Source organism: Ambystoma mexicanum, chromosome 7p, assembly GCF_040938575.1.
Source record: "Ambystoma mexicanum isolate Mex_15411 chromosome 7p, UKY_AmexF1_1, whole genome shotgun sequence".
Lineage (NCBI taxonomy): Eukaryota > Metazoa > Chordata > Amphibia > Caudata > Ambystomatidae > Ambystoma > Ambystoma mexicanum.
The window spans coordinates 445,704,898-445,728,940 of record NC_090939.1 but is presented as its reverse complement, the minus strand read 5'-3'; the positions used below and the strand labels follow the sequence as shown (position 1 = coordinate 445,728,940).

General features: G+C 42.8%; 1 protein-coding gene across 1 annotated transcript in view; it reads right to left on the bottom strand.

The window, feature by feature from the left end:
- The window catches only part of TMPRSS7 (transmembrane serine protease 7), a 731,423-nt gene that overhangs the window by 14,550 nt on the left and 692,830 nt on the right, over positions 1–24,043 (bottom strand). The window contains exon 20 of the mRNA XM_069636244.1: positions 6,420–6,556. Coding sequence (XP_069492345.1) covers positions 6,420–6,556 — 137 coding nt within the window. The remainder of the gene's footprint in view (positions 1–6,419; positions 6,557–24,043) is intronic.

Genomic DNA, 24,043 nt, shown 5'->3' with positions numbered 1-24,043 from the left:
CACTTACACGTACTCTCTAACCTGCCCCTTCCCTTTCACGCAACAAACACTCCTCTATACCACCCCCCCAACACACACAGTCACACACACACACACTTACATTTGGCTTCTGTTCCACCCCGTTTCCTTCCCACCCCTCGACACTACAAGCATTCCCCCAAACCACACACAGATGCACAAACAACTCAAACGCTGAAAACGTCCATCTTCCCTGCCCGTCCCGGCCATGCCTGAGAGCCCCTGCATGCACTTTTCTGTGCCAGGGGCATGACAGTTAGATTTATAAAGACTGTACTGAGCTGTCTCAGAGTGGTCTTTCCAAATCAGTCTTTTTTTTGTCTTTGGACCCCCCAAAAAAAGACAATTTCACTCGAGACCGTTCCTTTACATGTACTTGAAGGAAATGAAGATCCCACCCCATCACAGGATTAAAATGGGAAAGCAACTGAAAATATCAGACTGCCCAACCCACATGCAGAAATGGAAAAAACAATATGGCACCCACTGAAATCAGTCCTCGCTAAGCATCATTGCAATTCCCTTCACCACTGTGCAATCCCTGGAGTTAGAAAGTTACCTTGTGACTCATGCGCAACACATCCCTACCCCCCCTCAGAAGAGAACACTGTGATGAACAGTGTTCCTTCTCAGCAAAAGTGCCCTGTTCACTGGTGTTTAAGTTAGCAAGCCTGGCAAATCCATTATGCAGCCTTCTTATCCCAGGTCATGGTAAATGGAAACGAAGCCACTAACCAGTAAAGGAGCAGTGCACGTTGTATCCCCTTTGGGATATACGCCCTTAGTGTGTGAATATTTTAACTGTGACATTGCCATGAACTAGAGTGAAGGGGTTAACAAGAGGAATCCTTAGGCGCATACCAAGCAGTATAGACAATGATGAAAAACTGAAACAGGTAAATGTTCAAACTCAATTTAATGAACCACCTGCTTAGGATAATAGAGTAGCTTGAATCTCCCTCAAATACATGTAGTGTATAAAATAATTAACTCTAAGTGGTTTCCTTAATGGGTTGGGAAGGTGCAGATTGCATCATGGCAAAATAGCCTAAGTCTGCACATTCCTCTTATGGCAGTGTCTAGATCATGGATCTTAGATATATTGCTTGGCTATGCAGGAGGTGTGTTCCTCGCTTCAACAAGGTGACTCCATATGTGGGATGCGTGGGCTGCCACAGCAGGCTCACAGGAAAAGGATATCCCTTGGATCTCACTTCTCTTAAGCTGTTCTTATAGAGTGGATGGTGTGCATTGGTGCTGGATGTTTCTTCATCTCTGTTGTTTCCTCACTAATGCTTCTGGCATAGGGTTCACTAGAAGTATTTGACATGCAGACTACCTGTCTGACACAGATAAATGCTGATGGTTTGGTACTCTCTGTATTCAGTTCATCTTATTAGCAGGGGGCAGGCAATGCTATGAATGTTTTGGCTGCAGTGTGCGTCTACAACCTGGGTCTTTTGCTAAGGCCGTTGTTAGAGTGGATTTCTAAACTCTGGGCTGGTGGACAGATGTTTAGAAGGCCACCCTAGTTATAGTGAACAGGGGACAGCTTCTGGGAGTTTAGCCTGACCAATGAATGTAGCATGGAGAGTGAACGAGGCAAAGTCTCAGGAGAGGTGAGTCTGGTTAGGGGTCTACAATGAGTCAAAAGATGAAGCAATCAAGGATTACACTTTGACAAGTAAGTAAAAAAAGATGTATATTAATTATAGGCACAAACACACTATGAAGAATGACTAATAGAAGGTAGTTTTGTCACACAAGACTAAATAATGTGAAACATATATACAATCACAGTTGGTCAGTGCAAATCATACAATTACCTCTTAATATCTGAAAGGAAAAGGTAAGTAGTGAGATTATTGCACCAAAAGCCACAAGAATTATAACCCTATTAACCCTAACTTCAAAAGCCCAGCCCTAAATTGGTTGGGGCCTTGTGCCCAAAGATTCACAACGTTTCCAAGAGATTTAGGAGCTGGGAAAACGAGTGGGATGTGTTCCTGGGGTTGTGAAGAAAGTTCCAAAAGGATGTCCAAGAAGATGACAAGTAAGTAAAATACTTGTCTAGCTTTTGGAGGGCTTTTAGAACAAGTGTCACCAAAGGCAATAGGTTTAGATTGTAAAAGGTTTGGAGTTAGGTGTAACAGTAGGTATTGTTATAATTTACCCCCCTTATTCCGATTTTTCCTCAGACTTGTCAGGTCGTTGGAGAGTTGCCTGAGGCAGGTTTTCCCACTGTCAGTTTCAGTCAGGGTCATCCAGGGGCTGCGGTTGCAGAGCAAGGTTCCAGAAAGGTCCAAGAGCTGGTGAAACCTGTTCCAGTAGATGACTACAGCTCACACTGGTGCAGGCCTCTTCTGGACAGTCAACTGGATGCAGGATGCAGGAAAGCTGGTTTCAGTGATTGTTACCAGTGCATGGTGACAGTAGGTGATACAGATGTAGCGGTTGACGTTTGTCCTCTATCTTGAGCCCCATTGAGGATGTGATGCCAAAATGTTGCAGACAGGACTCTTGGAGGACAAGCTGAAGACCCCTTTAGTCCCGAGCCGAAACGCAGGACAGCAACGCTTGTACAGCGGTAGCCAAAACTTAAGCTGGTCAGTCAACTGAATGGCCCAGGGACACTTCTGAAGGCTCCAACTTGCTCAGGCACCAGAAGATGTTGGTAGCAGTTGTTTCCACAGGTCCAGAGGTTTGAATCACCAACAAGGGTCTTCTGAGATGAGCAGCTCGACAGGGCTCCACCGAGACTACAGCAAGAGTTGGTCGCCAGCCTCTTCATGTATTGGCCACGGGTCTTCCTTTGGTCTTCACAGCTGAACTGAATATGTGGCTCCTCTTCAGATCTGCTGGGATGGCTTCAGGACTCCTCTTCTTATCCCAAAGTCAGGAGAGTGATCATACTCACCCCTCCCATGGAAAGATCTGCCCCACACAAACACCAGAAGTGGTCCAGTCAGGGACCACTGCGGGTGTGACTCATGCATGCACAACAGACACACTGGAGCCAGACAGTACCAACCCGCCTCCTGAGTCCTAACACACATTACCTGCACTAGCGCACAAAAAATCTTGGTTTCCTGGGCAAGTGCATGACCATTAAGGATTTTCCTGACCTGAGAAGGCAAGAAGAAGACCAAAGGACAGGATGGCCAAAGAAAAAATAAGGAACCTTGTGGCACGGCCATGTCTGGACACTAGCCACTTTAGGTAGCCAAACACGGTAAACACAGTGAGACTAACAAAAGGTATTGCAAAAATAGCATAAATGCAACTGCTGCCACCAGTTTGTCTTTAGGCACATCTCAAAGTAACCAACATTCCTTTGTGTGGTGTTTAGGGGTGATACAAAGGTATCCCTATTGTACTGCATTCGAAGGTGCTGTGTGCAATTAGAAAAAGTTAATCAAACAATAAACAAAAGTCAAAAGACAGGACTAATAAACAGAAGAACTAGTCAGTTTCCCCATAACATGTGAGCAAAAGCCCAGTGCAGTGAAGGTGAAAGCTTCACTTCACTGTAAAAATTCAGGACAGGGTGAAAAACAAAAGCAAACAGTTTAGGGGTCCATAGAATATGGAGGGAAATTGGCTAAAAGAGAAAGCTTTCCTAGCAGCCGGTGTGCTGATAAGTTCTTGTGAGTTTCGTAGCTGATGTCTATTCTCTTTGCCCAGTTGCAAGGAGAATCTGCTCGGAGTCACATTCCTTCCAATTGTATCTTTTTATTTCCAGTGTCATGTAGGCTGGGGAAGTGGCCATTATGTTATAATGTCACAGGTGGGATTGAATTGAATTGAATGTTTATTTGTATAGCGCCTATACACAATGTGTTTCAAAGCACTTCAAGGAGGAAGGGAACATGGGAGAATACAATTACATTCTTACAAGGCCTTTAAACAATACAAAATGTGAAAAATAACAATCATAATCAGCCTGGTGACATTTCAGATAGTGCAAGTGCAAGGAACAGTTAAGGAGAAGAGGGGAAGGAAAGACCAGCAGTAACATTGCTATGCCTGACGACAATTGATGTAGTGCATGAGTAAACAAGAAGAGGGGGAGGCAGAGCAAAGGGAGTATGAAGTGAGGGAGAAGGAGAGGAACAAAACAAGCGACTATCATAATAGGTCAGATGACGAATCAGAATAGTGCTGGGGGACGGAGTGGGAGGAGAAGACAAGGAGGGAAGGGAGGAGACAGATAAGCTGCTATCAAAGGTCCCGGGACAAATGATAGCAGTAAGTCCTAGTGGAACATTAAAACGGGGGGGGGGAGTTCTGTGGGAGGTATGAAAAACATGTAATTTCTCCTTGCAAAAGACTTGTCCATTCATTTCAATGTAACTACTTGTCATCATAACATATCAAAATCATTTCATATAGCATATTCCTGTGCCACCCCCAGCTCCCACGAAGAAGTACAAGTCTATTCTCTACTCATGTAGTCTCTGCATTATGACCCAGGCAGAAGGCACCCCTTCCCCACCTGCGCTCATCTCTTCTAGCTTCATTTATTGATTTGTGTGATACTCTGTAAAAGGGGGGTTACACCTGCCCTAAAACAGAGTATTTTGGAACGTCACCACAGGGCCAGAAGCTCACCATAAGTCAGACCTCTTGGATATCACATGAACGGGTGGTCCTATGTTCTGGTGATGTATGGCACTACCACTCGACCATCCTTTACAGAAGCCCAAATGTGTTGAGCAGAGTGTTCCAGAGGCGGTGCAATACGAGATTTTGAAAGCAACCCCTCTGCCACCCCCCCCACACCCCCATTAGTGTCTTCTGAGTGCGCATTTGCATCAGAGTTTTCTGCTTAAAAATACAGACCTGCCCTGAAGGGCCCGAATCGGCCTTAAGAAGATGGTGCAGTCCGGTCAGAAAAGGCCAAAAATTGAAGCAGATATAATGGTGCAAGTGAGTGTTTGTTCCTCTGATTAGGCACCAGGGGTTATTTTTAATCTTACTAGTCCATCTGATTAAGGCAGATGTTAGATATCGTTTATAGGTCTTCATGCCTTACTCGCTGTATTTATTAGCTGGATCCTTCTGATTTGGATACATGATAATGTTGCCGGTCTTTATGAATACCCTTTGAGTAGTATACGAGAGGAATCCAGGCACTCAATAATCTCTCGCCATCGTTTATGCAAATTTGTATCAAGGTTAGAATAATTTTTCTTTTTTTAATATGATATAGTTACCCGTTTATACTACATAGTGCCTTTTAAACAGTTTTTTTTAAAATCTTTTTTGTTTCCTTTTGTGTATTTCATGTTTTCTGTCTCTCCTTCTCTCCCATAGTACTTCACCCTGCAACCACCACTCGAACAACATCAATGTCAGCATTTACTGTATCAAAGTTCTTTACCCTCGCCTCGATAATGCCCTGAATGGCGAAACTCATGGCCATGCAGTCGGCAATTTACAATAGTTGACATATGATTTCAGTTTATAAGATTTTTTTTGTAGAAATTGTTCTGACACTTTACTAACAAATGAGCACATGCATTATTTTGTACTACTGAGCCACCTTTCAAAGGAGCAATATAGACTATTACTGCAACTTTATTTTTGAGTTGTAAGAAATCCTTTATCCAAGGGAGCGCTTGTCTGGGGGGTATTCTGAATCTTGCACGTATCTTGACTAGTACTAGGTTGTGTGCCACAATATCCTCACCATAGCAAAACAGTTTACTTACATATTTAATCAAGAGTGGTGCAGCCTACCTAGGTCGGGCAACCAAAATACACTTCAAAATGAAAGCAGCCTTTAGCTGGAGCTGCACCAAGCTCCCCTAATCAAGGTTGTCCCTCTGCTGCCTCGCCACTCTGCGATCACTGGAGCACGTATTGGACCCCTTTCCTTAGTGGAAGCGCCTGGCTTACTCCAACGCAGATGCCACCAACCAGACCACCAGCCTTTCCTGCCCCCAGAAGCCCAGGGCACCTCTGTGTTATCAATAATGCTGGTACTCTCTCCAACACTTCAAGGCCTCTGGGTAATCATGGAGATGCGACTACTACATCCTCTGGACACTCATGGTTGTGAGTGCGGCCTCATGTTTTGCTCTTCTCATGCTCTTGCACTGCTCACTAACCAGATTGGACATACGAACACTGTGTTCTTGTTTCTGGTTTTGCACTTCCCCTTGACCTCCCCCACACTCATCAAATCTGAATGAATGAGGACTGTGAACAATCTGTTCCCAAACCTCTGTTTCCTCGTGGTCACACAAAGCTAGCCTGTTCAAAGTGGGTTGCCTTATACATTTCCATTAAATACATAATTAGTGGTGAATTTAGGAGTAAATAAGAACATCCTTGCACAATATAGTGAGTTTTGTATTGACTATGCAATTAGTAGGTAAGAAGCCTGTAATACTTACTTTGCATGCGTCTCTTTTTCCAGACATTATTCCTGCGCACACCATCCTGGGTGTTATAATTCCATATGTAGAAAGACATATTGTTTGATTAATAATTTCAACCTCAGCTTTTTGTAGAATTGATGAACCTCTCACATCTAAAATATAAAACATATTTTAGCATAAACACATTATGCTTTTCATTATTTATTGATAATAATTACAATTCACAATACTTTCATTTTCCATATTCATGGATGCTTTTAATTTCACAAGTGTATTATCATATTGTATTGATGTATCACTCACACTTCTGTACTGTGTACTGTCCTGAGCTCCCTGAGGCCCGGTCTCTTATTGCAATGCAGACTGCGCTACTCTAGATTTAGTGAAACGGCTAAATACAAGTGCAACTATTGCAGATATCTTTCTGTGCCAGGATACCTTAGAAATCCTATTTTAGGGTGGATTAAGTTTGGGTGCCAAGGCCTTCAACTCCCCACTATCACATATAACCACCACTACACAAGTAAGCCATAAAACATAAAAAAAATCTTTTCACATTCAAAGTCAAGACTCCTAAGTTGTGCAGGGATTCTAAGATAATCCTCCACTAGAGGGCCTCCTGCCAAAAGCCCTTCCACACTTTTTAGACTAATGAACCCCGTATAGCTTCTCCCCGCTAGAACACAGAGATACCATTGAGTCTTTTACCACTGCAGCTCCCCGGCATGCAGGGAAAGTAATCAGGGATAGCACTAAGTTTACACTCATTGATACAAGAATGATCTCACCTGCTGGGACCTCGCCTGTTTGATACATGCAAGATTACAACAATTAAAAAAATACTGTCCTAACAAACCAACAGTATGCTTAATCAACCATGCAAAATCCCCCTTAACAATGTTTTGGATCGACGCAGTATTGACATTGCAGAGTGAGCAGTGAACTAGCTTCTTGACAAATACACTATCATAGCAAACAACCTCCTTACCAGGATATAATTTCCCAGCAACAAACTAAGGAGAAAGAAAACAGAGTGAGCACAGTCAGTCTTCACTGACTTCCTCTACCATAGAGCTAAACCCGACAAAAAACAGTGAAAATGAATTACCTTTGCAAAATGCTCTGTTGACAATTACATACCTTTGATCGCATTTGCCTACCCCTCTCCTGTTACAACACAAAATGTCTCAGATGCTCCTACAAAGGGTCCAGTACACTCCCTCACCTTCTTATTGTTGAACATGGGTTTCTAACAATGGCTTAATAAACCTGCACATAGGGGGAGTCTCATACTAGATTTGTTGTGCTCCCTTTGCATAATATGTTGACCCCTTAAGCACATCAGTCTTGACTAAACCACCTATTAATCCTAAAATAACAAGCAGCCAGTCAGAGCAAATTGCATTCAGACCTCTGAAAAGAGTTACCATGGGAAGTCTTACTGGAATCTTTCACTCTCTAGTCCCTGTCTGACTCAGCAAATACATGCTGGTACCCTTAGTTTGTACCTCTCATTTGAACTAGAGAAGAAGCTAGACACCCTTGCACCTACACCCAGAAAAAACACAAAATGATTAACAAAATATATACATAGTTCAATGAAGAACTGGCTTTGGTGAAACGGGAGTGCAGAAAACATGAAGGTCTCTCAGAAAAAATGATGTATTTCCCTTCAATATTCACTGTCAGGCTACCGAAACACTATCCACAGAAAAAGCAACGCCCAGCTCACAGCCGAACGGAGGAGTGGAAATAAATTAAAAAACCCTGCACAAACAGTCAATTAACTTATCCTCCCCTAAACCATAAACTGGCCACTTTTCAAGGAAAAGATATTGAAGATTCAAATCAATATAACATACAAACCAAGCTCAAAACACATCTTGGACAATGATGAGGGTGGCTGAGGTCGATTTATGGCCTTTCACCTTAGCCCTCGTGATGAGTTATCAAACATGGTGAAATATATGATAGCCTCAATAGAAGAATGCTCCCCCTTGCCACACTGGTAGAATTAAAGGCAATGCTGAGACATTGGTCTCTTTATTGGCTGAGATATGCTGCATCTCTTTCTACTGAGGTTTGATCTCTTGCCCACCGAGAAAAGTCCCTTTTCCCCCTTTGCAAGAAAGGGAATGCAATCCTTACTGATGCAGCCAATTACAGGCCCATTGCAATAGACCTTTCTTCTCTACAGTTTTAGAGAAAGGGACTTTAGAATGAATGCAGTGAAGACAACATTTTATGGCATGAACAAGAGTCCGGTTTTGGACTTGCAGGAGCATGGAACCTTCCCTCCTGGTCATGAGGGATAAGCTCTAGCAAGCCATGGACAATAATTACACATCTGTCTCCATTTTACCCAATCTGTCAGCTGAATACATTACAGTAGATCAGAACAAACTGTCGAATTTGCGGTCATTGTTGGGCAGATATCAGTTGTTTGTCCTCCTTTTAAACAGGAGCATGGATCAATTTAGGGCAGAAATCAGCACGTCTTCCACCTAGTCCTTCCAGTGCTGCACCCCTCGAGGATTCAAGCTTTCACTGAGGCTGCTTACTATAGATATACAACACATCTAGCAAACACTACAGAATCGATCTTGTCCTCTTTTCATCTATAAGCGGGTGATTCTGAAATTGACTTCAACCTTAAAAAAACTCCAACAAAGCCATTGCGATATATCTTGTAAAGCTCCAGGACCAGATGATGGAAGGCAGACACATGTTATATCCTTTTTATAGGAGTCACTCCCTTCACTGGGCAAGCACCCTCAGGGCCCTTTCAGTTCTCATCAAACAAGCAAAGATAACAATAAATATTTGTATCTGGGAAAGGCAGATTGACCAATCACAATCTGACTTTCCCGGGCACAATTGTGCATATTGAGCGCCAGGGACCACTCTGGTGGTGATAGTGCATGGTACAAATGTCCTTTGACATTAACATTAACATTTACAGCCCACAGTGAAAAAAAAGTCAATAAAAATGGCTGAAACTATTAAAATAGAAAAGGGACTATGTCCTTTTTCGGGTGACGGTGGCCATTTTGGACCCTGTTTTCCATGCCCGCCATCATCCGAAAAGGGATCTAGTCACTTTTCTGTTTTATTGGCGGCTCCATTTTTTTAACATTTATTTTCCTCTGATGGGAGATGTTCTCCTGCTGAGCACATCTCCCGTCGGAAGAAAAAAAATGAAAACTATCCACACCCCGGGAAATCCTGGGGTGTGAAAAGTTTTCATGCCCTGGGTGGGGAGCAGACATGGTGATTAACGCCCCGCAGCCCGAGCTGGGGGCCTCGCTTTGCTTTGGGTCTACCAAAGCTTGGGCTGGTGGGCTGTTAAACGCCATGTCCAGCCCCCAGCCGTGGCGTAAAAGGTACATTATACCTATCCGATAAGGTCAGAAGCAGATTCCACAGTATGAATGCTAATACATACTTGCAATTGTATTAATATCATCACAAAAATGTACATTTCTCCTGCATCCCATTAAAAAAACATCACAATAATCACTGTTCCCTTTATATACACAAGAGTTGTCTATGTTTCCAAATCAATGTATCCTCTGCGTTAGTCCACTTGGTACAAAATGTTAACATGGCAGGTGTATATTATAATTGTAATTTCCACTAAGCCAAACGTTATTTTCTCTTGTATAACAAGTATGCTTTTTCATACAATCAATCCTGTGGCTGTGATATTCCCTTACGACTATCACTTCACACTCTACATGTTTCAGTTGCTTGCATTTTGTATTCAGAACTTTCATCAGTAGTAAACACTGCAACTGTGCCAATATACAATTATTTTGAGGAGTGTTCTACATTTATAAAAACAAATACTTCCATTGTTTTTGTCTTGTGTGTAAATTGTCTTAAAAACAGATCATTCCTTTTGGAATCTTATCAGGATTCAACTTCCCAGAATTGTGGGTACTTTTAATGTGAAGTGGCTCTCATTAATAAATCTGGAAAGCAGCACGATCGGAAGGATGGGCTTGAGATTCACTCAGTAAGATGCTGTTTTAACTTCAGCCCTTTCCATTTCTAGTAGAGGTTGCAATCATCAAGGGCTTTGCTCGATACTTTGGCTCCAAAATGTGTCGATTCTCTTTCACAATTGGAACCACAAACAACCGTGCAGTCCTGGGTCGTTAGTGAACAGCAAATAACGTGTGGGTGATTAGTTATAGAAATCTATCCCTTCCCCCACAAATGAATGACATTGTTAAGAAAATACACTTTCAAGGAAACATTTTAAAATAAATTCTCTTCATCCTGGAGATGAACCACATGTTAAACGTTGTCATCAGACCTCTAATCCTGCTACTGCAAACCACAGAAGACATTTCCCCACTCCCTGAAACAGCTGCCAGCCTATCAAAGAATTAACTGTACATGTTTATACATCATTCTCTGTTCCTTAAGGGGTAGGAACTCTTCAATATGACATACACAAGTAAGAAGCACTTAACAAGTAGGAAGGAGCCTCAGATACACTGGAAGAACCATGGCCATCACGGCAATCAAGCTCCTTAACAATCTTCCCCTTCACCTGTGACAGGAGGAGAACCTCCACACTTTCAAGATAAATTTGAGATACGATTTTATCAAACTTTCATTTGATTCTTAATCCACTTGTTCATGAATGCACTTGCAAGTCACCCTAGCACTTTCATAACCTGGAATGGGACTGTTGGCTAGATGTGTAGAAGCATGGAGGAATGTATGGGTGCTTAGGTCAATAATTGTATGCTTTTTATGGTCAAAACAGTGTTATGTTATGCTATCTCGTTGTGATTTGCACCACACATTGCTGCCATTTTCATGATCTCCAGGCACTCACATTGGTCTGAAATTAAAAGAGTTGGAGATGGATAGAGTGAAAAGACAAGTGAGCTCATGTTCATGATTAAGGCTTTAATGCCTTTCATTCACGCCATACCACATTTTCAATCATTTGTGTGTCAGAGAGGAGGGGGTGGAACACAACTTGTATTTTTGCCACCTTCCTGCCTCTCCACCATGCAAATGGTCCAGCATTTGCATTGACATGGATTTTCACGCGGGCGCGAATGCTGGAGATCCCGATGGGTCCTCTGGATTTATGCATAGTGCTATGGTGAAAAGGTTTTCTAATAGGGCCACAATATTTTTTGCTCCAAGGCAAACTTTGCCCAAGTGCTCATACCATGCAACTTTGCACTTGCGCAAACTGCTGTAGTATGGCCTGGGGGGATTACATGTTTTGACCATTCAATGGGTTTACAAGTTGATTGGAGATGTGTAGAGATGTAACTATATTGGTGTGGGTAAATGGTTTTGTTTAACCATTTGTGTTGGCAAGTTGGCAGGCATGTGTGGAGTGAGGGTAGGTGAAAATTAGGTTTTAGTTAGTTACGTTCTTTTTTTTTGTTTGCAAGTTAGTTTGACATTTGAACTTCTCATTGGTCCTGGTGAGACGACTTCATTTCTCAGGTTTTTGGCTTTGGGTCATGTTTTAGAAAAATATAGTCTGTTTACCTTTAGTTTTAATGGGCTATACTTGAGTGGTGTGCTGGTCCAGGTTTCCTTTGGACCTGTTCTATTTTTTTATTCCTTCAGGTATGTTGCTGCTTGTTAGTCTCTTCCGGGTGGTAATTTCTTGTTAGGTGTATTAAGACGCCTGGGAAGTCCTCAAAATTACACAGAGATTCTGGAGCCAGAAAAGCCCGGACTCAATAACAGAAATAGACAAAGTGAAAGGCAAACCCAAGCTTTATTAATATTCAAATAAAGCAGGGACAAGATACAAGCATAAAGAAGTTGTTGCTCTCAGTGCACCTAAAAAAAAAAACAGTTTTAATACTCACTATTTGTCATAACTGACATCATATGGTAATCTTAGCTACCAAAACCTACAGGTTATGGGGATTGTTTAAGGGGATTGTCTCCATGTAACTTCTAAAGTGGTTAAACTTCTAATTGTGTAACAACAATCTGATGGCTCCTCCCAAGACCACCTCTAGTAAAATCGCATCTCTCTACATTAGACTATTGGTTAGCATAGTAGGTACTCGGTAGCCTAACATTCGGGACTTTGATTGGTTGGCCTTCTACTGACCAACCTTGGGCAACCAACAGGTCGTCAAGACATGAGCCAAACAGGAGTAGGGGGAGAGAGGTCCACAAACTGCTTTCAATTAAAGAAGATACCATCCCTTATTCCTACGCCATGAGCCACGGTGATCTTTTTAAAAGTGGCCTTGTACGGTGTCTCGTGTGTGGAAATGTGTGTAAGGAGTGAGGCATGTGTCCTATCTGTATCCATTGCTAATGAGTAAACAGTGTTCTTCAGTTATGGGTCACGTGGGGTGAGACCAAGTTTGAAATTATTTCATCCTGCATTTATTGGGATTTTAGCTAATATTGGTGTGAGTGTTATGCTTCTGTTTATCACTGGGGACACTCTTGAGTTATTCTTCATAGAGTCTTTTGACATATCATTATTCTGCACCTGGCTTAAAAAGGCTGGCTGTTGATTCAATTAATAGACAAATATATGGCTTGTGTCTTTGGGAATCGTTATCTCGTGCTTTCCCTGCAATGCCTTTTTCATGGCAACCTTGGTTTGGGTTGGTAGCTACAGTCTAAGCTCTGCACGAATCTGTATTTTGTAATTTCATCATTTTGAGTCCTTGTGAAGTCATGAGGCCTTTTTTATTATTTAGAAACATGTTGTGGTTTGCATTTTGGAAAAGATGGATGCCCGTTACTCTTGCATTTCTATGTCAGTGAGCTATATTCACGTATTGTTTATATTGCATTCAACGTATACACTGCTTATGTTGGCATTCTTCATGTCTTTATGGATGCCACAATTCTTCATGTATAAATGCATATTTTACCTAGTGTTCACGTTGTTCATGTTGAGGCCACATCTGCTTTGTGTCTAGTGCAAGCACATGTAATATTTCATTACCAATTCATGTGTTCGTGCCATCTTTATCTTAGATTGTGTTCATCTCCTACTGGACCTGCCTGGGATATGGGCGGTATGGTTGCCTTAGTGAGCAGCGTTTCTCATCTGTGCTTATTGGTCTAGGGGATGGGCAGTAGCTTTGTATGATGTAAATATCTGCCTCCCAACATTCCCCACTCTGGTCGAGTCCTCAACCTGTCTTCTTGAACATCCGTGAAGACCTGCTCACCAACCTCGACTCTAACACCCCTTGCGTTCTCATCTTGCTTGATCTCTCTTCTGCCTTTGACACTGTCAACCATGCCATCCTGCTCAACTGTCTCTGTGATAACCTGGGTATCAATGGTCAGGCTCTGACGTGGCTGACTTCTTTCCTCTCCAACTGACCCTCCCAGGTCCAACTTGGGTCCTTCCTCTCTGACAACCCAACAACTTTTTCTCTACCTGTGGTGTCCCCCAGGGATCTAACCTCTCTCCCTGGCTGTTCAATCAATACCTGGCACTCCTTGCCCACCACATTGCCGCTCTCTGTCCCAACTTTCAGTGCTATTCGGATGATGCCCAGCTCATTTTCAGGCTACCCTCTGCCTCTGACTCTCCTTCTCTCATCCCTGACTGTCTTTCTGCCATCCAGGAGTGGGTTGCTGTCAACGACCTCTGCCTTAATGCCAACAAGACTGAGATTCTACTCATCGGCACACCCACTCCCTCCTTCCCTGCAGCTCTCTGGCCGGCCTCTCTTGGCCCTCTTCCTACTCCCACCTGCAAGGCAAAAAACCTCTGGGTCATCTTCGACACTGCACTCTCCTTCTCCCCTCACATCTTGGTTGTCTCCAAGAAGTCACACTACCAGCTGCACCTCCTTAGAGGTATTCTTCCTTTCCTCTCCTTCCCTCAGAAGCTCACTGTCTCCAGAGCCCTGGTCCTCTTTAGGCTGGACTACTGTAACAGCCTCTATCTAAATCTGCCTGCCTCTACTATCCGCCCTCTGCAACTTATCCAGAACAGGACTACGAAACTTGTCCTTGGCCTCAAGCCCAGGGATCGTATCTCTCCAGGACTGAAATCACTGCACTGGCTCCCAGTGGCTGTGAGGATTAAGTTTAAAACCCTCTGCATTGTACACAAGGCCTTCTGGGGTCTGGGGCTGCAATACTTTCAACTCTGTCTTCCTAAATATCTTTCTTCTCGAGCTCTTCGCTCATCAGCCTCCAACTCCCTCAGGGTTAGTCGCTTCTCCAAGAAACGAGTTGGTGGCAGAGCACTCTCTTCGGCAGGGGCCTCTCTCTGGAACAGCCTTCCTGCCTCTCTGAAACTTGAGGAGAACCATCTCCGGTTCTGGAAGCTCCTCAAAACCATCCTCTTTGCTTCTGCTTTCTCTCCCCCTCTCCCCTGCTGAATTCCTGACTGAAACTGCACTGGTTACCTGGCCACCCTTCTGATCCCAGGCCCAGCTAATTACCCACCTGCACTGCCTCCCTGGCAACCCATGCACCTGGGGACCGCTGTTCTGTATCCCTACAGTCCCCTGCCAGCACTTATGTCTGCACTTCCTTGCACTTGCCACCAGCTGGCCGTCTTATTTATCTTAGTTATTCTACTTTTTACATGTACTGCACTTTTCCCCTCTCCCTCCCCGCACTTTTCACTTTTTCCTTCTTCCCCCCCTTCCCATGCACTTGCGTGATCTGAATGACACCTGGCCTAGTAGGATCGTTGTCTGTTTCCCTTAGTCCCCCCCTTTGCCTCGTCGCGCCTTGAAACACTTGTGTATAGGCGCGTTATAAATGCCATATCATATCATATCATATCATAACCTCATCCTCCTCCTTGCCCTCCTTCACAGGGGACAGTTTGGGTATCCATATCTTAGTCACCCCTTCAAAGTGCCTGTATATCTAACATTTTTGTCCACGCTCCAGGTCATATAGCAGCATTCTCCATTAGAATCACAATATACCCAGTGCTCTGTGTAATTGTGAGGGTCCTCAGGACAAGTTAACGTTTATCCTGGAGGGGCGGTAGGACTTTCCATTGCTTGGGCACGGGGTATGCCATCTGTTTGGCTATACTTATGCATGTAAGCATCCATATTTATTACTGTTTTCATTCCAACTGCTCTTTTGGCAGCTTTTTTGCAACCATTTATTGCTATTCTTAGAATGCAGAAAGACAGTAGTACCAGTATTACTATCGCTATTAATATTTTGAACACATTAGCTAGCCAAGTGGGTATCTAGGAGAACAGGTAGCTTAACCAGTCATCATTTTCAATCTCTTCCACCATTTTTGTCTGTAGTTCAGATAGGGTGTTTATGGCCTCTGTGATGGTTCCATTCTCCTCATCATGGCAGCAAGAAGGCCCCATTTTTGTGCACACGCCCCCTCCATGGCCGTTATTAAATCGAGAATATACCTGTTCTGAAGGGTCATGAGACTGGAGAAAAGAAGGACGTAAAGAATACTGCAGTCTTACTTAACAATGTATGTTCATCTGGTATGTCATCATAGGCCTTGATTGATTGAGTGGAAAAGTAGTTTTTCCTTTTACTTCCATTTAAGGGTAGCGGACATTTTTTTTCTTTAGTGTGCATCCATTGGGGGGAAATTAGCAATCTGTAATTCACACTGTGATACTACTAGAGCTGGTGTACCTATTACTGCGAGATTGCACAACCCTCCCCAATTTGAGGGGAGTTGCATGTAGGCTTTTGAACCAGAGGCCCAATAGTGGTCCATGAGTACGGTGGTGCCACATTTTGTACTTGGTACATCCATGATGTGTTTGCAGCCCTGATTTTTGGCAACTTTCGCTGGGTCATGGGTTTTAAAACATAATTTTTCATGGGTATTATGAGTAAGGGGCCTTCTTCATCCCATACCCATGTTAAGAGTGTGGCAGTTTGTTTCCATTCTTCACAGCATAGTTTATCTGCATTTTATATTGTATTTATTGAGGCAGACACTACTGCCTCAGCTTTACATCCCACTACTCCATCCACCCATCCCCATGGGGAGAATTCTTTTCCAGTTATTTGCAATTGTGGTCTGTTAAAACAATAACGTATTTTTTTCCCTGAGCATCTGTGCATTTTAATATTTCATGAGGCACTATCTGGACCTCTCCTGTTTTTGGACCTGTCAGGATACATTTTAGCAACTTACTGGGAGGTATTTTATCCATCAGACATACTTCAACATTACAAAAGAGAGGGGGGTCTGGGAAACTCTCTACCAACACGAACACAGCCCATTGACTTGTTCTTGGGTGAATGGCCCCTGGTCTCAACCAAGTATTTAGCTCACTGTTCTTTTCACAAATAAGACATTTCCCCACATATCAATATTTGCCCTGCCCAGGGGCAGTCCAGCACCGAAATGCTAGGCAATTCTCCTCTGAAGAAGAGTACCACAGCAATCCCATACACATGTTTCAGCCTAGTTGGGCATCATCAGTGAGGTGAAGCTGTGCCTCTCTAAGAGCAGTGAGCAAGGGGTCCACGTCTGGATTCCCCTGGTAACTTAGGGTGAGACCCAAAGTTAGTTGGTATGCAAAACAGAGGGGGGTCTGGGAAACTCTGTACCAGCACGAACACAGCCCATTGACTTGTTCTTGGGTGGATGGCCCCTGGGAGAGTCTCAACCAAGTCTTTAGCTCACTGTTCTTTTAACAGAGAAGACATTTCCCTGCATATCAGTCTTTGTCCTGCCCAGGGGAAGTCCAGCACCGAAATGCTAGGCAATTCTTCTCTGAACAACAGTGCCACAGCAACCCCATACACGTGTATCAGCCTAGTTAAGCATCATCAGTGAGGTGAAGCTGTGCCTCTCTAAGAGCAGTGAGCAAGGGGCCCACATCTGGATTCCCCTGGTAAATTAGTGTGAGACCCAAAGTTACTTGGTATGCAAAACAGAGGGGGGTTTGGGAAACTCTCTACCAGCACGAACACAGCCCATTGACTTGTTCTTGGGTGGGTGGCCCATGGGAGAGTCTCAACCAAGTCTTTTACTCATTGTTCTCTTCACAGAGAAGAAATTTCCCCGCATATCAGTCTTTGTCCTGCCCAGGGGCAGTCCAGCACCGAAATGCTAGGCAATTCTCCTCTGAAGAAGAGTACCACAGCAATCCCATACATGTGTTTCAGCCTAGTTGGGCATCATCAGTGAGGTGAAGCTGTGCCTCTCTAAGCGCAGTGAGCAAGGGGTCCACGTCTGGATTTCCCTGGTAACTTAGGGTGAGACCCAAAGTTACTTGGTATGCAAAACAGTGGGGGGGTCTGGGAAACATTATTATACATTATGTGTTTGTTCTTTATATAGTTATCTACGTATGGGAAGTCAGCGGAATTCAAATATTTTATAACAGCCGATTGTCCTTCAAATTGTCCTCTTGTCAGGCACAGTGCAAGATGTAACAAACAATGTGCTCTGAGTTCAGGTACTTCTTGAGGTATGAATACTTTAGAGGCAGCCTGGCATATGGGATAAGGGAGCAAACAAAACAGCTCTCATCAGACGTCTCTCTCTCCCCACTCAGCTCATGTGTTGGTACCACATGTTGTTGTTTATGTGAACAAAATCAGACATATAGTTACTCAGCTGCCTACAGTCATCCAACCCATTTCTTTTCATTCTTTTCATCTGCGTGCTTAGTACAGGGAATTCATTAGTTGCCATTTCACTTGCCTTTGTAACAGTAGTTAAATTTGTGCTCACTGGTCTAGCTACATTGTAAAGGACCAATTCTCTTAAGGCCATAAGAATAATAAAATAAAGGCTACAAAATGTTAACAAATTAGCTATAAGCGCTCACCTGATATCCCCTGGGCGTCTGGAAGGCTCTGAGATCTGGAACCCTGGATGCGTAGTTTCCCAGTGCTGAATAATGAATCTTAGTTATTTGTATGGTGAGCTATCTGTCCTGCGTTTCTTGTGCAGGGGCGCTTGACGTTTGTTGGCGAGCTGCCCGAGTTGCTTCACTGGTGCAGTACGCTTTCCTTGGGCCCAGGCCTTCTGTGACCCCGAATCTGCTGACGGGCAGGTAGGTTTGTTAATTGTAAGTCTTTGTTCTGTTTATGGTGATAATTCGTTAATGTCTTTATCTCCTTCTTTTCAGGTGTGAAGGTCTTGATGCTGGCGTGCCGGATGGAGAGGCACATTTTTTAGGTAAGAGAAAGCACGAAGGGCAGCGCCTTTATTGTTTTTTAAAGCTAACCTGTGTTTTCTTCTTCTTCTCCTCACAGGCTGCTGTGGTGCTGCGAATGGATGAGAGCGCGATGAAAAACAGGCCCCCGGAATCCGTTAAGGTAAGTACAGCGCTGTGCGGTTGTTTAATATTGAAAGCGAACCTGAATATGTCTCTTTTCCTTTGCAGATGTTGCTGTGGTGCTCCGGATGGAAGCGTGGCGTAGCGTGATGGAATTCAGGTAAGACTGATGGAATTCGATGTTTTGGAAGTGCACGTTCTAATATTGTTTTTCCCTTTCTCGTTATTGCAGGTGGCAATGTTCGAATAGCAGCTGTGGTAGCGGTTCGCCGGAAGTCCTTAAGCTAGTACTCATAGGTGAGTGATGTTTCTTCTTCTCTCGGTTTCCATAGATTGCAGCCCAGTTGAGATGCTGAGTGCTGGATGGTGTTTACTCAGGTAAAAAAGAATAATCTTGTTCTTGTTCTTTCAGGATTACAGGAAGATGCTGAAGACCAGGAGCTGGACACGGTGAACGTCACGCTGTGGGTTGCAGAATAACACGAAGCGTGTTCTGCAGTCAGGGTGTGTTTTATATAGCCCAAGGTAAAGCAGTACCAGGGAAAGTAGTTCCAGGCCTGCCACACCCAAAACACTAGACCGCATGGCTTGGTTCTTAGTACTAGACTGTGTGGGTGCTTCCATGTGGGATTTAAAGGCCCATGTACATAAATGGGACCTAGTTTGAACAGCCCTTCCTTCCTACATTTGAGCCTGGTGCCAAAGGCGCCAGGACTGGCTCCAGGAGCCCTTTTGCAGTGGTTTTAAGGCCCTCAGGGTTCTGGTGGGAGCCTGCTTGTGGCACAACTTATGCCCCCTCACAGTGGTCATGACACATAATTGCTAATGTGTGTACTTTTGCAAATAATTGGATGTGTTATTCCTTCTCGGTGATAAAAGCAAATATTTAACAGTATTGAAAAATCCCATAGTTTTCAGCAAAGGAAAGTTCATTTTAGTCTCTTTGAGGAGTAAATATTCACAGAACAAATTGCGTTAGAATGGCAAGAAAGCTACTTTCAAAAACAAAATAGGCTTTTATATTAAACAATCCTACAGTGAAACAAATGCTCCATGCTCCTAAAAATAGATAGCTTCAACAAATTGGATAAAACTAAGAAAAATATAATTGTATAGGAAGCATTTGTTATTTTCTTTTCAATGTGGGAGTATTCACAATTTATTTCAGGCAAGCATTGTTGAAAAGACGTTGAACTGTCTTGTCTGTATATCTATAAATTCTTAAATGTTCCAGGAAAACTCCTGTGTTACAATGAGGTCTGTCGGCTGGATTGGTCAACTGATGAAATCAAGTGGGCTATCTCTAGACTTCATTACACAAAATCAGCAGGCCCGGATGGTTTTCCCCCATGCTTGTATAAAGCAGACCCGGACCTATGGGCTGCACATTTAAAAACAAAATGTCAAGCCATTCTCAACTCGGGAACCATTCCTCCATCCTGGTTATCTTCAAACATCACTCCCATTTTCAAAACAGGTGATCTTGCCTTTCCACAGAATTATCGCCCTATCGCCCTGATAGATACTGAGTCGAAGCTTTTTGCGATTTTATTTCTATTCGACCTAGAAAAGTATATTGAAAGTAATGCCCTATATTCAAAATACCAAACTGGGTTTCAGAAAGGGATGAGCACCACGCTAAATGCAACAATCATGGCACATGCAATAGCGGGAGCAAAAAAAAAAGACCTTGAACCCCGTTTACATTGCCCTGATCGACATGTCATCGGCTTTCAACAGTGTGGTACGCAACATGCTGTGGAAGAAATTGATCAATATGGAAATTCCAAAGGTCTTGGTGTATTGGTTAATCGAACTACACACCAATACCTCCTATAAAATTAAAGTAACAGCAGAAGGAAGAACCACTGAGCCAATCAGTACCAGTTTGGGCCTTAAACAAGGATGCAATCTTGCTGCGACCTTTTTTAATTTGTACCCTGCAGATCTCGATAAAATATGGCAAGAAAAAAATCTTTTCTCCGTGAAAGTTGGTGCTTTTCACCTAAAATGGATTGCCTTTGCTCACTACATCATAATATTCGACCCTACCCCTGCAGGTCTACAATCTAAACTATGGTTATTTGAGGAGTTTGCTATGGACCATAACCTAGTTCCCAATCCTGCTAAAACAGCTGTTATGAAATTTGGTGCTCAGCAAAAACATGGAAGATATCTGTGGCAAATCCTGGAAACGACGATCCCCCGCATCACAAACACGATCTACTTGGGATATCACCTATGGGAACAAAATTCAATTAAAGTATGGTCTGATCTAATAAAAAGTAATAGTAGACCACTCCTATCACAATTAAAAATTATATATGTGAAATATTGTAAATTCTCATTAACTCCCCTCATCGATTTTTTAACATTGAAAATTGAAAGTGTAATTTTATATTCATTGGACATATGTTTATGTGTAACGAGTACAATTCTAGACCAATTGCAAGGCACTTTGTTGAAAAGTGCTATGCGTCTTCCAATGTCAGTACCTAATGCTGTTCTACGACATGAGTTGGGGATGGTGGCGCTATCTAGTCGATGGAAATGGAGACTGCTTACAAATTATGCAAAACTATATTTTCCACCAAAGAACTCCATATACGTTGAGATGGAAAAAAACTCTAGAATCACCTCCTCTGCATCATTTGCTCAATACCATGATAAATTACGTGCAATATTGAATGAAGACCATATCACTGTGGATGATGTGCATTATAGACCAGGCTATGCTAAGAAAAAAGTGTATGAAATGGATTGGTACTTAACTATTGAACAAATTGGTAAATATAAATTGTATAAGGAATATTATCTGCACCTTGGTGACTGCAAAAAACAGGGCTTGTTGTACCGTCGTGTGACGTTTCTGCAAAGTACTTTGTCTCCTTGAAACAAAATAAATGGCTTGAGCAAGACTTCCGGATCAACTTGTTAATTTGCTTCATCAGTCTTCTTTGACTTCCCCTGCCACACTCGTAGCTGTCAAGACATACATTTAAGAGATTCCATCATAACTATCAAAAAATTGTTAATTTCTTGCCCTAACACAGTAGCGGCACTTTCTGAATTAGTGTGAGCTCGAGTGGGAATAAGAAGGGTTGTGTGCATTCGGCAACCCATCATAAGCTCATGTGGAGTCAGGTGATGGTCAGAGCCGAGCTGATAGCATAATGAAAATGAAATGAGAGGAAGGTAATGGAGCCAACCTTTATTCAAAGTGACCTGTAGCTTGGCAATCTGCTCCTTTAACAGGACAGACTCAAAGAATTTGGTAAAATACTACTGTTTTTATCAGCTCAAATAAAGTAGGGAAACCTGGTAAACAAACACATCTCACACACCCTCAGCGATATTTCGATTATACAAAGGCTTTATACTTCGATGTACATCAGCTATGACATCATCCTACATGGCAAATAGTACAAACCCTATCAGGTGGAGAAATTTTCTAAGGGAACATATATACCTATCGTTTATATATCGTTTAGGTGTTAGTAACATAATTGCTTGCTCCATATCTGGTATACAGATTAATAGCAGAATACCAGCAGTGGATTGGCTTCTGCAAAATTATATAGTACACTGCTACATAGGCCCTCGTGATTGGTTGCCATTCTGTCCCAACCTTGGAGATTCAACTCGTTAGCAGCATGTGAGCAAAACGAAACCCAGGTGTAAGAACAACGTCAGACTACTACCCACTTGGTCAATTAGCCTACCATCTCTCATCAGTTAAGCCCCGGGCCAAGGCTTCTTCTTTGTAGTTGACCTTGCAGATTGTTGATTTTCTCTGGGACTTTTAAGGGAGTGTAGGTACATCACTATCTTCAGTTAGAGGCTAATGAATAGGCCTTGTTTTTTTAGTCTTGAATCACGTGTGAGGAGACCACTATTTTGTGCATTTTTACCTTTTACTTGATGCTATTTAATTCAATTAAACTGGGTGTTATTACTCCTCATGGCATCTGGAGACCTGGTTGATCCATCTCACCTATGCTTCCTGCGTCTTTGCAAATGTTTTCTTCTTTACTTAATCTAAGAGAATTCTAAGAGAAATATGTCTGCAGCTTTGGTCCATCTCTGAGGGAGTTTGGTCATTCTTAACACAACTGTGATATCCATATTTTTCTTCCAGCCCGCTCTTATTGCGTTAAGTTTTTCGTCTGCAGCAAGTTTCTATATGTCTCATCTACCTTGCTTTTCTGCGGATATACATTTATTAATCCTCTTCTCACTTATCTTCTCAATATGATTTCTTAGTTTCTGCATGCATGTTTCTCTTATTGCTTCAAATTCATCTTTATTTGTCAAGTATTTGCATATTGTTTCAGCGTGCCCGTGCGTCTTCTCTTCATGCCATCACTTTGCTCTTGTCTGATTTCTCTTATAGCTTTTCTATGTCCAATGGTGTATTTAGACATCCTTTCACCACTGAGGGTACATTCAATACAGTTGTCTCATTGCATAACATCTCTTGCATCTTTCATGCAATATAGGGTCTATACCTAGTGTCACACACAGTGCTCTCTTGCTGCTATTACAGTATGACAGAGGTAAGGGGGCAGGTACTAGAGATGACATGTACATCTGTCTCTGTACAGATTCATCAGGAAAATGGACCTAGGACAACTACTAGAATGTACCTGCAGCCATTACAAATTTGTAGCATATCTACATAGTCGATATGCAAATGCTGAAATGGTCGAGTTGAATGGGGTATTGTTCCTCTCTCTGTTTGCAAAGTATGGCTGGCAGTAACTTCTGGCACGTCAAGCAATTTACAACAAAAACTGGAATATGTTCTGCCAAATTTGGGAAGAACTAATCCTCTGAAATCAGTACTGCAAGACACTCTCTTTATGTGTGTGCTGGGTGGTGCAATTGGCCTAATGCTACTTTAGGTAGCCATAGAGGCATGACTGGTTTCCCAGTGCTGTCCTGCCACCACATTGCATCTGTGGGGGACAGGATCACCCCCTTTGTTTCCATAACTCTTGCTCTTCTACTGGTGATCTTTCCTGTAGTTCAGTTATTTGTGCTATTGGTAGTGTATTAAAACCCTCCTTCAACACCATGTTACATGCAGATGTGCATTTATTTGGTGCAATCGCAAAGTCAGATATTTTGGGAAAATATACTGCTCTTTTGCTTCACGTTCAGTGGCCTCATTGCCACGACAAATCAAATCTGCACCTCTGGTGTGTGCTGCACACTTCACCACAGTGATGACTGATGGGAGTTGGAGTACTTCTATGAGCCTGTCCAATAAAAACACATGCAGCACTGGTGTGCCGTCTGCATGTAAAAAGTCATGCCTCTTCCAACATGACAGTCCTACACATACTGCTGATGTCACATAGGTGGAGCCAGAATACACTGTTACTGCCTCTTCTTGATGCGTTT